This window comes from Coloeus monedula, assembly GCF_965178545.1.
Source record: "Coloeus monedula genome assembly, chromosome: 2".
NCBI lineage: Eukaryota > Metazoa > Chordata > Aves > Passeriformes > Corvidae > Coloeus > Coloeus monedula.
Genome location: NC_138782.1, coordinates 62047516 through 62060450, shown reverse-complemented (window position 1 = coordinate 62060450; position 12935 = coordinate 62047516). Strand labels below are relative to the sequence as shown.

The 12935-nt window shown below is 41.4% G+C and overlaps 1 protein-coding gene across 1 annotated transcript; it reads right to left on the bottom strand.

The window, feature by feature from the left end:
• Nucleotides 1-6291: 6291 nt before the first annotated feature.
• MAS1 (MAS1 proto-oncogene, G protein-coupled receptor) lies at nt 6292-7281 on the bottom strand (the record flags this gene model as incomplete). The annotated part of the gene is made up of 1 exon (XM_082300970.1): nt 6292-7281. One exon carries the CDS (start codon nt 7279-7281, stop codon nt 6292-6294), a length of 990 nt encoding a protein of 329 aa, XP_082157096.1.
• Between the last annotated feature and the right edge of the window lie 5654 nt (nt 7282-12935).

Genomic DNA, 12935 nt, shown 5'->3' with positions numbered 1-12935 from the left:
ACCCTTACTGAAGTGAATAAACACCATGGTGGAAAAATTGCTAGTAATAAATATTGATATTATCAGACAGTTATTGCCTTAGCAGCTGAAATAAAGTAATATTAGGAAATACCATGTATGTTCTCATCCAAAATAGGATAGAAGGTTTGCCCCACACAAGAGAGAAAATAGTATTCTCTGTATATTATTTGTCTTAACTTCTACCTTCTCAATGTTTAATGTGTGCTCAAGCCTCAGAGCCTGCTCTCTGAAAGAGGTGTTGGAGCTTTCTCATGAGCTAGCAGTAATTTGTCTTTGAAGCACTCAATAAAATTACTTGGAGGGATTTTCTGTGTCTTTTCTTTCTTGCTGCTCCACACAAAGCGATAATGAGGAGACTGACGCTGTTTGATGATGGGCAGTGATGCTGAAAGCTTGTTCAGTCCTTTTGGCAGCATTTTGTTAGTGCTACAGGAGGGACATGATGTCATGAGCATGGCCAAGAGAAGAACATGATGGCTGGAGTGACTCTGAATAGACAGGGTAGGAGGCATCAAATCTCTGCAAAATTTTACAGGCCTCATGCGAATTATGAAACTGAAGGGGAGTGGAGTACACAGTAGGAAACTCAGATGGATAGAAAGCTGAGAGATGCATGGCATATATTTCACTCTGTCTGCCCAAGGAGTTAAAGTAGCTGTGCTGTAGGCTTGAAGTCTTCTGCCACAGGGAATAAACAAGGGAGAACCCACAGGATGGCACATGCAGTGGCTGAATGATGCTTTGAGAGGTGGCATCAAATCTGGACAGAGAAAAGTACAGAGAAAAGTGTCTCCACACTGAATGCTGCTAAGAAACAGAGGCCAGTGTTGTACTGAAATGCTATATATGCTAACAGATAAATGAACCAAAAAAGAGGTGATAATATAGAGAATATAGTTAGTAAGCAGAGCTATATTTACAGAGGACTTCAGCCAGGCCAAGGTTAGCAATAGAGATGTTGTTTACTGTTCAGACACTGGTCTGACAGGCTCAGCCTGTCCCTTGGCTAAGGGCAGGTCCATTCCAGGCCAAGCCCAGGGAAAGAAAAATAATCAAAATTAACCAAAACAAAAAGTACTGGTTGTATATATTTATTTTCACAAAATAAGTACATTTTGCTGAAGTATGTAACTTTAGTATCATCATTGAGCTTAGCATATGCGTTCATCTGAAATACTTCACTTGTAACAAAGAGAACTTTTTTCCTATAAATAATATAAAAAAGTTGTATCTGAAACATGTCACCCTTTGAGTTAAAAAATAAATCCAGATAGACCAAAGACAACATAAAATGTAAAACACCCTCCCCTAATGCATTTAAGCAAATGGGGTTTTTGTTCTAAGATAGAACAGTGACACCAAAGTGTTCACTCCCTCTCCTGCACTTAGCCGTTAAAAGTTTTACATCTCTTTGTAGACTATACCTAAAAATACTGATTCTATAAATATATTTTAATTTATTTGTTACCTCAAAAGTCTGTTAACTTTTATCATTAAAATTGCTGTTTATTTGCTATAATGTCCAATTTTCAAGACTCATGTGTTTTATAAAGCAAATTCTTAACAGAAGAAATAAATAGTTAGAAGTTACTCCAATTCTAGAGATACTTTTTGCCCAGCTCTGAGAGAAAAAAATTAGTTGCTTTGTGCTGCATCTTGCTTAGTGGTGTTAGAATGATGGAATCCAAGTAAGAATTTCATTCTCCTGTTCCTGAAGACAATCATTCATGGTAACCATGAAATACTACTGTGAAAGTGTTGAGGACGTAAAAAAACCCATGTGGCTTCCATGGAGGTCAGACATTTTTGTTGAAGAGAAATCCATTGAAAGTTACCAAGTATAAAGACTTCTAGACCAAAGTCTTTCTGAGCTCATAAGTGTTGAAGGCTTGGAGAGGATGAGAAAGAAGCGTGATACGTGGTTGCTCTGTTCTTTCTCCTCTGTAGGCATCCGCTTCTGAACACTGCTGGAAACAGGATTTGGGGCCAGATGGATACAGTGACAGCCACTCCCTCCCCTTTCCTACCCTTTGTATTTCTGAAACAACTGAAGCAAGGACTCTAGAAATACTTAACTAAACCAGCAGCAGGTCCAGTCTTGTGTATTTAATGAGGCAAGAGTCCAGTTTGGAGAAAAAAAATAGGTTGCAATCATATAATTAAAAATGGAATGGTTATATGCAAGGGAGAAGTATTAGAGTCATGCAGGCTATCTCAGTACCTCTTCTTTGAATTCAAAGTTTTGCACCTACAATACTTTCATTTGAATGTGGATCCTGGTGCTTCGTCTTTCAGGCTTATGTGAGTCAACTGGAAAAGAAAACAATTCCATGTGGACATCACACAAGTGCCTGGGCAACCAAATAGAAAGCAAACTGGCTTTCCTCTTGGATGGGTAGCTAGAAACCGTGTGTAGTGGATTTTGATGAATTATTTCTGCATGGGGTTGGGAAGAGAAGCAGCAGGTACACAAAAGGCAGGCAGCATATTATGGTGTGAGTTACAAACAAGCTCACACTGATTTTCTGCTTTCCCTTGACCTCGTACCGTCTGAGAGTATCTTCTGCTGGCCAGTATCATCACTGCAATGTCTGCTCATAAAACCCAGTGTGTGGATCATGCTCTCCCTGAGACTGCCACAGTGGGAGGGCTTGAGAAGGAGTCTTTCTGAGGTGCATAAGGAGCCAGACGATCTGTCTAGGGTTTTTTGGAGGACCCTGCAAATGAACTGTCCCTCTTACCTATACTCACCCCATGAAGTGACCTGAGGCATTTTACCAGGGAATGCTGTGGGCTCGTGGATTCTTCTCACACTAGGAAAGGGAAGTTTGTTGTGTACAGGGAACAGTACAACTGAGAAGCATTTCAGCTTCCCTTAGAGGATTTCCCATGTTATACTCCAGGCTAGAATTTAACTGGGCAATATCTTCTTCCTCACCTCTCTGCCCTTGTTGTCACAAGGATCATTCAGAAAGTCTGTGAGTCGTAGAGGAAAGCTGCTGCATAAACTTGTTGCATCATTTTGGGCCTGAAACTGCACAGCAGCCTGCCCCACATCATCCTCTCCACCCAGTCAGTAGCTACAAGAGCAAAAACTCTGCTGTGCCTAGGGGAGTGACTTCCCTCCCTGTATTTCTAGTCATATTTTTGCATCCTACAACATTCATTAGTATCAAGTTGATCAGAAGCCTGGTAAAGAGAGCTTTAACAAAGTAAGCTCTATACTGGGCATTACTTTCCTGAATAATTCCTTGTCCAGACTGCACAGCAAAATTAAGTCCCTATTACCCCAGACATTACAAGAGATAACCAAGAGATAATTGCTGTTCTGAAGTGTCTGTAGTGCAAATGTGAAAGTACAACACTGGAAGCAAAATATTATAACCCTCATTTTATAGGCAGGAAAGAGTGGCACAGAAAAATTAGATGCTAATACTGCATTAAAACAGAACCCACATCTCTAAGCTCCATGGCTACTGACCCACTAGATGATCTTTCCTGTTCTACACCACTACAGAGTGCTTACACCATCTGATCTGCACAATGGTATTTCAATATCTCCCACAGTTGCAAATAATTTTTAAAAATGCAAGCTGGTGGAGAATCACATCCTTGTTGTGCAACAAATTGTCACATTTTCCCTGTCTTTTTTTTTTTTTTTTTTTTTTTTTAATCATGGAATCATGTGCTTATTCATTTCCCATGTAATGCAGCCTGTATGCACAGAGAACAGTCACCAGGTGCTATGATAAAGAAGAAAGAACATCCCTAAGTTATTTTTGTCTATTCACTGGGAAATACTAATAACTTTTCAACTGTTAGATGTTCATTCTTATTTGTCCTTCTGGATGTTCATCTCATGCTGAGTGTTAATCTTCTTTGCTCTGTGAACTGATCTATGGACAGTTGTCCAAAATCTGAAACATTTGGAGGCATGGCAAGGTGGAAAGGGGTAAGAAGCTAAAAGTCCTAGAGCACCTATTCAGCTCACAAGCACCCAGATTGCCCTGCTGCATATTATTGCTTCTTCAGATCTACTGCCCTGGCTGCATGCATAGTGATCCTTAACCCAAGCCTGTCATAATAATCTGGATATGTTTAAGCACTGTAAATCATATGCCTTGCCTCACCTGAATCACCCTGAGAGAACTGGGTTACATGTGGGGTTACAGCAGAAGCATGTTTTGAAGATACTTCCTGCAAAGTTGCCCCTCTCTCTGGTTCTCCGTGTAGTTATTGTAAAGGGTCTGGAGGTAAGGGTAGGGAATGGCTTTAAAGGAAACTCTGGGGGGTTTTTGGTGGGGGCTAGATCTACTCTACTATTGAAGTTTATGGCATTTATCAGTGTTGACAAATTTCCCCACAGTCCCCCAGCCCCCAGCAGCTGCATGCACACACATGACACATGTATGTGGACATGACACTCACGCTTTCCCTCTGGCCCTCCCTCACAAGGTGTCCACAGACCTGCTTGCCCTATCCTGCCCTCCCCATCAGCAATGGGGCACTGCTCAGCTGATGTGTCATTCCAGCAGCACAGTAGATCTCTGCGCTGAGAGAGAAGCAGACTCTACTCATCTACCACCTGAACCAGTAGAGGTGACAAGCCTGGGACTAGAGTTTCAAAGACAAAAACTGGAACGAGTGGAGAGGCTGTCGTAGATAAAGGTTTTGATGGATTGAGGGACTCAGGAAGACATAAGGGTAACCTCTTCTTTCTCCCAAGTCTTTTCTACAAGACACATTGCAACACTTCAATGTAAGGAGAAAGGGGCACATGCGTAAAAAGAATATTTATCCTTCTGAGATCTCTGCTCTACATGAATTCCCATCCAGTCCTCTGTCTAAACCTACAATCTTCCTTATTCCAGGACTGGCAGTCTTTCAACAAAGGAGGGGTGGGTTGTATTTTTCTTTCCCCAGTTAGCTATTAAGTGTTCCAATGGAAACTTGGCGGGAAGCTGAAGATGCTGCTTTTGCTTGTGAGGGGAGGTCTCAGTTCCTGCTGAATTAGGAGCTCCATGGGGGCCAGAAGCAAATGTCTGTCTCTTTGAAAGTGCCACAGTGCTCTGACTGCCGAGATCTCCCATGCTGAGTGTGATAAAGCTGATCTGGCCCCATCCTCTCTTTGCTGCTGTCCTCTGCAGATTGGCTATAGTTGGGCAAGTGGCCCTGGGAATTAAACTGCACAAAATACCAGGCCCAGTACCCTGGCATACAGCAGAGGGAGGCAGGCAGCTGGAACAGTGTGGCTGGTGTGTAGCTCCAGTCATTCATTGTGTGAGGCACCTTTCTTTTTTCTGTTTTTCCAAAACTGGTTGTTATAAAACAGAGAGGTCACACAGGGAATGTATTCTCCAGAGAAGAGATAAATATTAAGTGGCTGGGACAGCAAATGTTGGGACTGACTTTCTCATAGACTCCTTGAATATCTAAACCTACAGGAATGCTGACATTTTGGGGATAAGCCAGCCCCACCCTTCATAATTAGGGCAAAAGCCCTCTGTGAGTTGACACCACCCCTGTGTTGCCAGATACTCCTATGTGTCAAGTACCGAATTATCCAAGGACCCAGAGACGAGTTGATGTCAGTGGAAATTATGCAACATATACTTTGAAAACAAACTCTGAAGTAGCCCCTTAATGACAGATTAATTAGGCCATTTAATATATACTTAAATGTCTTGCTAGATCAAAGTTAGGCCCTATGTGCTTGGCTATGCGTGGGGACTTACTCTCATACGTGGATTTCTTCCTCTCTTTCCCCCAGGGACCAGCTCTTTTGGGCACTTAAACAAGCTGGAAGCAGTTGAAACTAAATCCCAGTATGTAACGTGAATCCTGCGTTTAGTGGGTTTGACTTTTAAAAATGCGAATGCACACAGGCCCTGATGACTTCAATAGCATTTATGGGTGCTCGGTGCTTTTATAAATGTCACACTATTTATAAAATATTTCTGTGTTCTTTTTTTATATTCTCTGTTGGCCTAGCTCTTTTCCACTGTGGTATCTTTGATTGGCATAGTCACATCAGGATGTAGCATGTGTTTGAATAATTAAGAAAATACAAATAAAAATAATAATAAAAAAAACCAAATAAAAGTTATCTTTATTCTAGTCCATATTTTTCCACTGCTCACCCACCAAAGATAACAATACCATTTCACCACTGCTTTTTACATTCTGTGGAAGAAAAATACTTTAGTTTTGCAGTGGTTTATTAAATGTTTTTAGTCCAATTATCTGCCCCTAGAGTTTCCCCCCTAAGCTTTAGAAAATTGTTTCGGCTATATCCAAACTCATGCCAACTTCCTGGCTTCTTGGCCGCAACCCATCAGTGAGTGCTCTGCTAAGGACCACTTTGAGGCTCTCCTTGAACCTCTTCTTCTTGCTGCTTCCTACAAAGAAGTAAACCAGGGGGTTGATGCTACTGTTAACGGTGGAGAGAACAATGGTGACGTGGTTCTGCTGGCTGAGCAAAGATGACCAGTGGTGGTAATTCAGAAGATACAACAGCCTCATAGGCATGGCAAAGATGAGGAAAACAATGACTGTGGCCACAATGATGATGTAGAGCTTTGACGAATGAGGTCTCAGGGAGTTACGGTGAATCCTGATAACCAGGATCAGGCTGGATAGAATCATTAGAGGAATGAAGATCATGAAAGTCAGGATCCATGTGAAGATGAGCAGTGCTTGGCAATGGTTGCCATCGTTGAATTGTTCCTTGGTTGAATCATCTTTGCATGTTAAATATTCGGCTACTGTCATGAAAAAAGACAGAGTCCACAGAATTGCACACACAATTGCCGATTGGTGCTGTGACCGGTGGCATCGGTACCAGATGGGGTAAACAATAGACAGACACCTCTCAATACTGATGGCTGTCAGGAGATAGAGACCAGTATTATAGCCAAGAAGGAAGACAATTGATAGTGTGGTGGTTACATAATAGTAAAAACCATATGCGAATCCAAAACCAGCGATGTACTCAATTGACAGAATAAATGTACAAAGCAGTAAGGAGATATCAGCAATGGACAAGTGTGTGATGTACGCAGTGAATGGGTTTCTTTTGATCTGGAAGCAGAGGCACCAGAGGACAATTCCATTTTCACAAAAACCCAGGAAGGAGATGATCATAATTACCCAAAGTGGGGTCAATATCTCCCAGACCCTTTCCTGTGTAGAAATGTTTCTGTGCATTGAGATGTTCTCTGTGCCTTCGCTGGGATGAAACGTTATGTTTGACTCATCCATGGGGAAAGCTCAAGTTTGGATAGCACAGCTCTTCCTTCTGCAAATATGTATAAAAATATACTGTGAGCATTGTGTGCTCCTCCCCTCCCCCTTTTTCCTTCTGTTTTGTGGACCCTCAATTTCTGGTCATACATGAAGGCGTTTGCAAAAGGAACACCAGCTTTGATATACTGATGCTAGCTAAAACCCATTGGGAGCTACTCTTGGCAATGTTAAAGATCACTAAGTCCATCATGCTAGCAGAAATCCTGAGCCACCTTCTCTAAGGGGCTCAGCCTGTGAGTGCTACACCACAGCTAAAGAGATGCTCTTAAAGAGCTCTTGGACAATCACTGCAGTTTCATGATGTAGTCATGACAAATGGCATTGGTGGTTTTTGTTAGAGCCCTGGATTGTTCCCAGACAGGACTCTTCAGTTCCTATTGAAATTAATGGCATTAATTTTAAGTTAGACATATGCATTTCAAGTGAATTTGTCTCATAGGTTTTTTGGTTTAAAAAAAAAAAAATGATACCAACATCAGTTTTCCAGAAAGGGATTTAATTACGTAAATAAAAATAATATGTAGTGTCTCAGCATTGTATTCCCTCCAAGTACAGAGGCGGAGGGAAGGCAAAATGCCACTGTTTTGAGAAAACAATTTCTTACCTGCTTTAGGTGTCATTTATCACAGCATAACATAATTTAACCATGTTTACACATAGCACAATGGTAGGTATCTTGCAAACATTACAAATCTAACCCATCACAGGGAGATGTTGTTCATCACATCATGTTCATCTTCATCATCATCATCATCATCAGAAGCTGTTTAGGTTCCCTGTCATTGTTATAATGGTTTTAACTGTTGTTTTGCTGAGTTATGGGGTAAATTCTCCTTTGTATGTCTCCTTTTATCTCATAACAGAGAGTTAGTAGCATTGGCTTCAGCTGATTTTCATACAAATATTTCACACCCCATTCCCTGTTAACTTCCCAGCTGCCCTGTGATGATACACAGTCACATTCAGGACACTTTTGGATTTACTGATGTTTGTAGGAACTAATTGTTGACAATAAGCTTACCTAGCTGACTTGGTTCATCCATATAACCTACCTTGTTCATTAACATGCCATAATGAGAATTTACCCATACCCTCAAGTAGTTAAGAACATCAAATGCAAGGTAAAGAAGTTTTACTGGGGCAACTTTTGCAATGATTATTTGAAGAGAGCCATTCACCCCAGTCATAGTTGTTCTCTCATAAGCCTTGCATTTCCTGGTTTCAAAACAGCTCCTTAAGACAGGAAATCACAGTCTTAAGAATGAGCATTCTGTAAACAACCTGGGAAGCCTCAGGGTTTGCTGGCATTTAAACCTGTGCAAAAATGTTAATGATGATGCCACCTGTATGCTGACCATGCCACCACCTGAGACAGTTGAAGGCAACAAACAACATAGCTGGAGATGTGGTAGAGAATTGAGAGTGAGTGCAACAAGTGAATGCAGTGACCAGAATGAGTGGCGAGCCTCCCAAGCAGTGTTCTGCAAAAACTGCAGAGGGAAGGTGCTCAAACAGTGTGCTGCTGGAAGCATAGTAAAGTTTCACAGAAAAAAGGAGAGGAGAAACTACTTCAAGAGTTAAAACAAATAGGAACGGAAAAGGAGAATGAAAATACTCAAGTGTGAAAAAAAAAGACTTGGAGTATGAAAATACTCAAGCAAGTTTGTATCACTGTAGAAAAGGAGTTTTCTCTCTGGAGAGTAAAACAAGGAGGAAAAAGTTCTCGACTTACTAAGGTCATTCCCACATGACAGCATTCAGAGATGAGGATGGAAAGAATCCTCTCCTTCCAGATACATCCATGGTTTGTTCAGATTTCCTTGAAGCTGTTGAAGAACTTCCTTGAAGAAGCTGAAGGTTACCTTCTCCAACCATGTGCGTTTGGTAAAAGGGGGAGCGAATAGTGACTCTGACCATGACTCAAAAAGAAGTGTGCAGTCCTCCCATTGCTCCAAAAGTCTGAGGCATGCCAAATAAAGGGTTCCAGGCTCATCATCTGAGGCTGAGCTTCAAATGGCATCACTCAGTAACTGGCAACTCATCTAGCTGAAAGCCTGGGATTTAACTCTTGTGGGAACTGAATGGCAGTATATGGAAAGTTGTCCTGAGCTGCTACAATACCAAGAGACCTAGTTTAAACAAACAAACATGAAGGGAGTAGAAAATCTATTTGGGGATGTTAAGATCCAAAGAAAAAATCTCAATTTAGAACTGTGCCACCACATGCCATCTAAAAAAATAAAAGTTGATTTGCAAATTTGTTTTATATTTCTTTATATGAGAAAACAAGAAAGTAAGAAGGACAGAGGGAGAATGAAAAAGAAGGAAAGAAATAGAAAAAAGATAGGAGATGAAGGAAAAAAGAAAGAGAAGGGAAGAAAAATAAAGAAAAAAGGAAAGAAGGAAAGAAACCACAGAGCAAAGAAAATAACCCATCATTGTGTTAGTCTCATACATCCATTCCTCTAGGTAAAATCTGTATCTTGAGATTAATCTACAAAAAAACAAAAATCCAAACCCAGAAATCTTTTCATGAGATTTAAACAGTCTCTCCTGAAAAGTTCAAACAAGACCAAGAACTTGAAAAGTCCCCTGAGGATGCCCCCTGCTTTTGCCCCAAGTATTAGGTTGTTTTTATATTCAGATATTAGCAGAACAAACATTCTTAGCCAAATAAGGAGAGAGTTTGCTTGGTCTTCTCCTTTAAATGTTTCACTAAAACTACCAAATCCCCAAACGGGAAGAGCAACTAACTAATGTGAAAAATAAATGACCCCAAAGGGAGGGTCAGAATAAAGTTAGGAAAGAAACAGAGTGAAATAAAACAACTTCTAAATGTTTTTTTGTTGTCTTAAGTTGTAATCTACCTTACGTTCAACACCAATGGGACCAAAAATTTCAAGCTACTTCTGAAAAAGGAAAAAACCTGTTCCTTTCCCCAAAAAGGAAATACGCATACAAGTAATGAGAAGAATCATTGTAGGAATCTGTTAATATGTCAGGATTGACCAGGAACTTGTATTTGCAGCCCACTGCAATCCAAAATCAGGGATGCCCTGGCTTCCCGGTCCCCAAGAGGCAGTTGGTTTGTGAGACCTCCCTCATGCACACAGCACCTCCTTCGTGACTGATCCCTGTAGCACCATCACTCACCATCTACACGGCCAGGGCACCAGAGTGAAACCTGGTCTTGAGGGGAATAGGTCACAAATACACCTTGTCCTTGGTGGTTTTGGGAGTAAGAGGAAGGTTGAACAGTGGTGTTTATATCAGATGCTGCCAAGAGTTGGAGCAGCTACTTCTGAATCAGTTTAACTATTCAGATATGAGCAAGGGGGCTATAATAGCAAAACGTGGAACTTGAATAGACCTTGGGACTAGAAATTAGTACTAACAGTAAAGACATGGTGGGCAATATGGAAACTCTTTTAATTTTGATCTAAATGGAATATACAGCAAGATGTCACATGAATGATAATTTATCCTGAAACTTTGACACTAACTTGGTGGGACAGAGCAGCTTTGCAGTACAGGTAAACTGAAAGGAATAACACCTGCAAATATCCTGTATGTAGGAAGCTAGTAGCGTTACCTTTTATCATTTTTCTTTGAGTCTTTGAATAATTTCATGTTCTTCTATCTCCAATTCCTGGAAGCAGAAGGCAACCTGTAAAGAACTTGCAATTCATTCATTAAACACCACCCAACAACCTAGGATTTGTAAACCAGATTAGAGGGGTTTATGTGGTTGGTACAGGTGCCAGGATATAAAAAAGCTTCTGTGTACCCAGGAGTCAGATCTCCCACTATATACTTACATGAGCCATAACAAAAACCCCTCAGGGATGAGCTTTGGTAGCACTTTCAGGAAGTGCAATTTTTCCTGATGGTCACTCGGTCATCACCACTTTCCAGCTGTAATTCATTCCTTGATTACTCAGCTCTAACAAAGGTTTGGAGTTGGGCTTAAGTTTCAGAGTGTGGATTGGACATCTGTGTGCAAACCACTAACAGAGAGCTAAAGGGCACACTGAAAAACAGGGGTTGTAAGAGGGGCAAAGACTAAACAGGAGGCTTTAGAGTACTGTGGAGAGCAAAGAGAGTACTATGGGGACACACTGAGAACAAGCTGGAGAGGGACTTCTTACAAGGGCATGTAGCGATAGGACAAAGGGAAATGGCTTTGAACTGAAAGAGAGTAGGTTTAGATCAGATACTAGGAAAAAATTCTTTATTGTGGGGGTGGTGAGGCAGTGGAATGAGTTTCCCAGGGACGCTGTGGATGTGCCATGCTTGGAAGTGTACCAGGCCAAGTTGGTTGGGGCTCTGAGAAATCTTATCTAGTGGAAGGTGTCCCTGCCCATGGCAGGGAGGTTGGAACTGGATGATCTTTAAGGTCCCTTCCAACACAAACCATTCTATGACTCTACAAAAGGTATGGATCCTAAGGGTCTTAAGACCCCTTAAGTCTCACAGAGAGTGGAAGAGCCATGATGACTTACGGATACTATCCCTCAGTAGGTGATATGAGTGTCATTAAAGTAGGAGTTAGGCATGGGGTAAACTTAAGAGTTAAGGTTACGCTAACCCAAAACCCACCACAGAACTTCCTGGACATCTTTTACCCTACTCATAGCAGCCATGATCCCAGCATATGTCAGTTCCCAGAAGGGTGGTAACTGATGGATTGTGTTTTATAGGCAACAGGCGTGAGTGCTGAATTTATTGTTGGTTTCTGCAAAGCAAGGTGAAAATACATGTCACCAGCAAGTTTTGAAACCAACAGGGCTCATCTGTTCATAGCTAAAAGTAAGGTTATGTAGGAGTTAAAATTCTAGAAGACATCAGACAGAGATGACTAAGTCCAGAATTGGTGTAAGGCTAAAGACTCCTTGGTGGCTGCTCAGTTGTGAGGCCAGTTGTAAAATCCTATTAATGGCAATCATGGGATTGTGTTTTCATGAGAACAGTATGGAATAGCAGGCTCTAAATCAAGGATTACTGCTTAATCCTGCAATCCTACTGAGAAATTTTGACAACTAAAGTTGGTAGAGGTGAATTAATTGTATTATTTTGTGGGTGGTTAAGACCCACCACATTTTGCTGATGAAACTGGATTTAGGGCCTGAAAGCCATGTGTACTGTGGGAAACAGGGAAGAACTTTACCTGAGGAAAGAATAAGGCAGGCAGTGAGAGATGGGGCAGTTTATAGCTGGTGTTGGAACAATACAGACCCCTAAAATAGTTTGGTATGGCTGTTTTCAGATTAATTTTCTGTTCTTTGTCAGAGATGTTTTTGAATGATTCATGGATTTTTGGTTCTGCTCTGAAAATGCTGATGAGAGAAGCGTAATTAATAGCGGACAGAAAGGTAGGGGCAGGTGAGCCCCAAGCTGGTGTGCAGATCTCTGGAAGCAAGGCAAGGAGTCTGGTCCATTACTCTGGTGGTGTTGCCCAGGCTGGTGGAAGGTTAGAGGACTTGTTTACGTGTTAACTTCATGGACTGACTGTCGCGTGAGCAAGGGAAGATTTGGAGATGTTTCTGCTCTGACTTGAGCCGCACCTTCTTTTTTCTGACCTGCACGGCTCTGGGTGGCAAGCCAGAGCT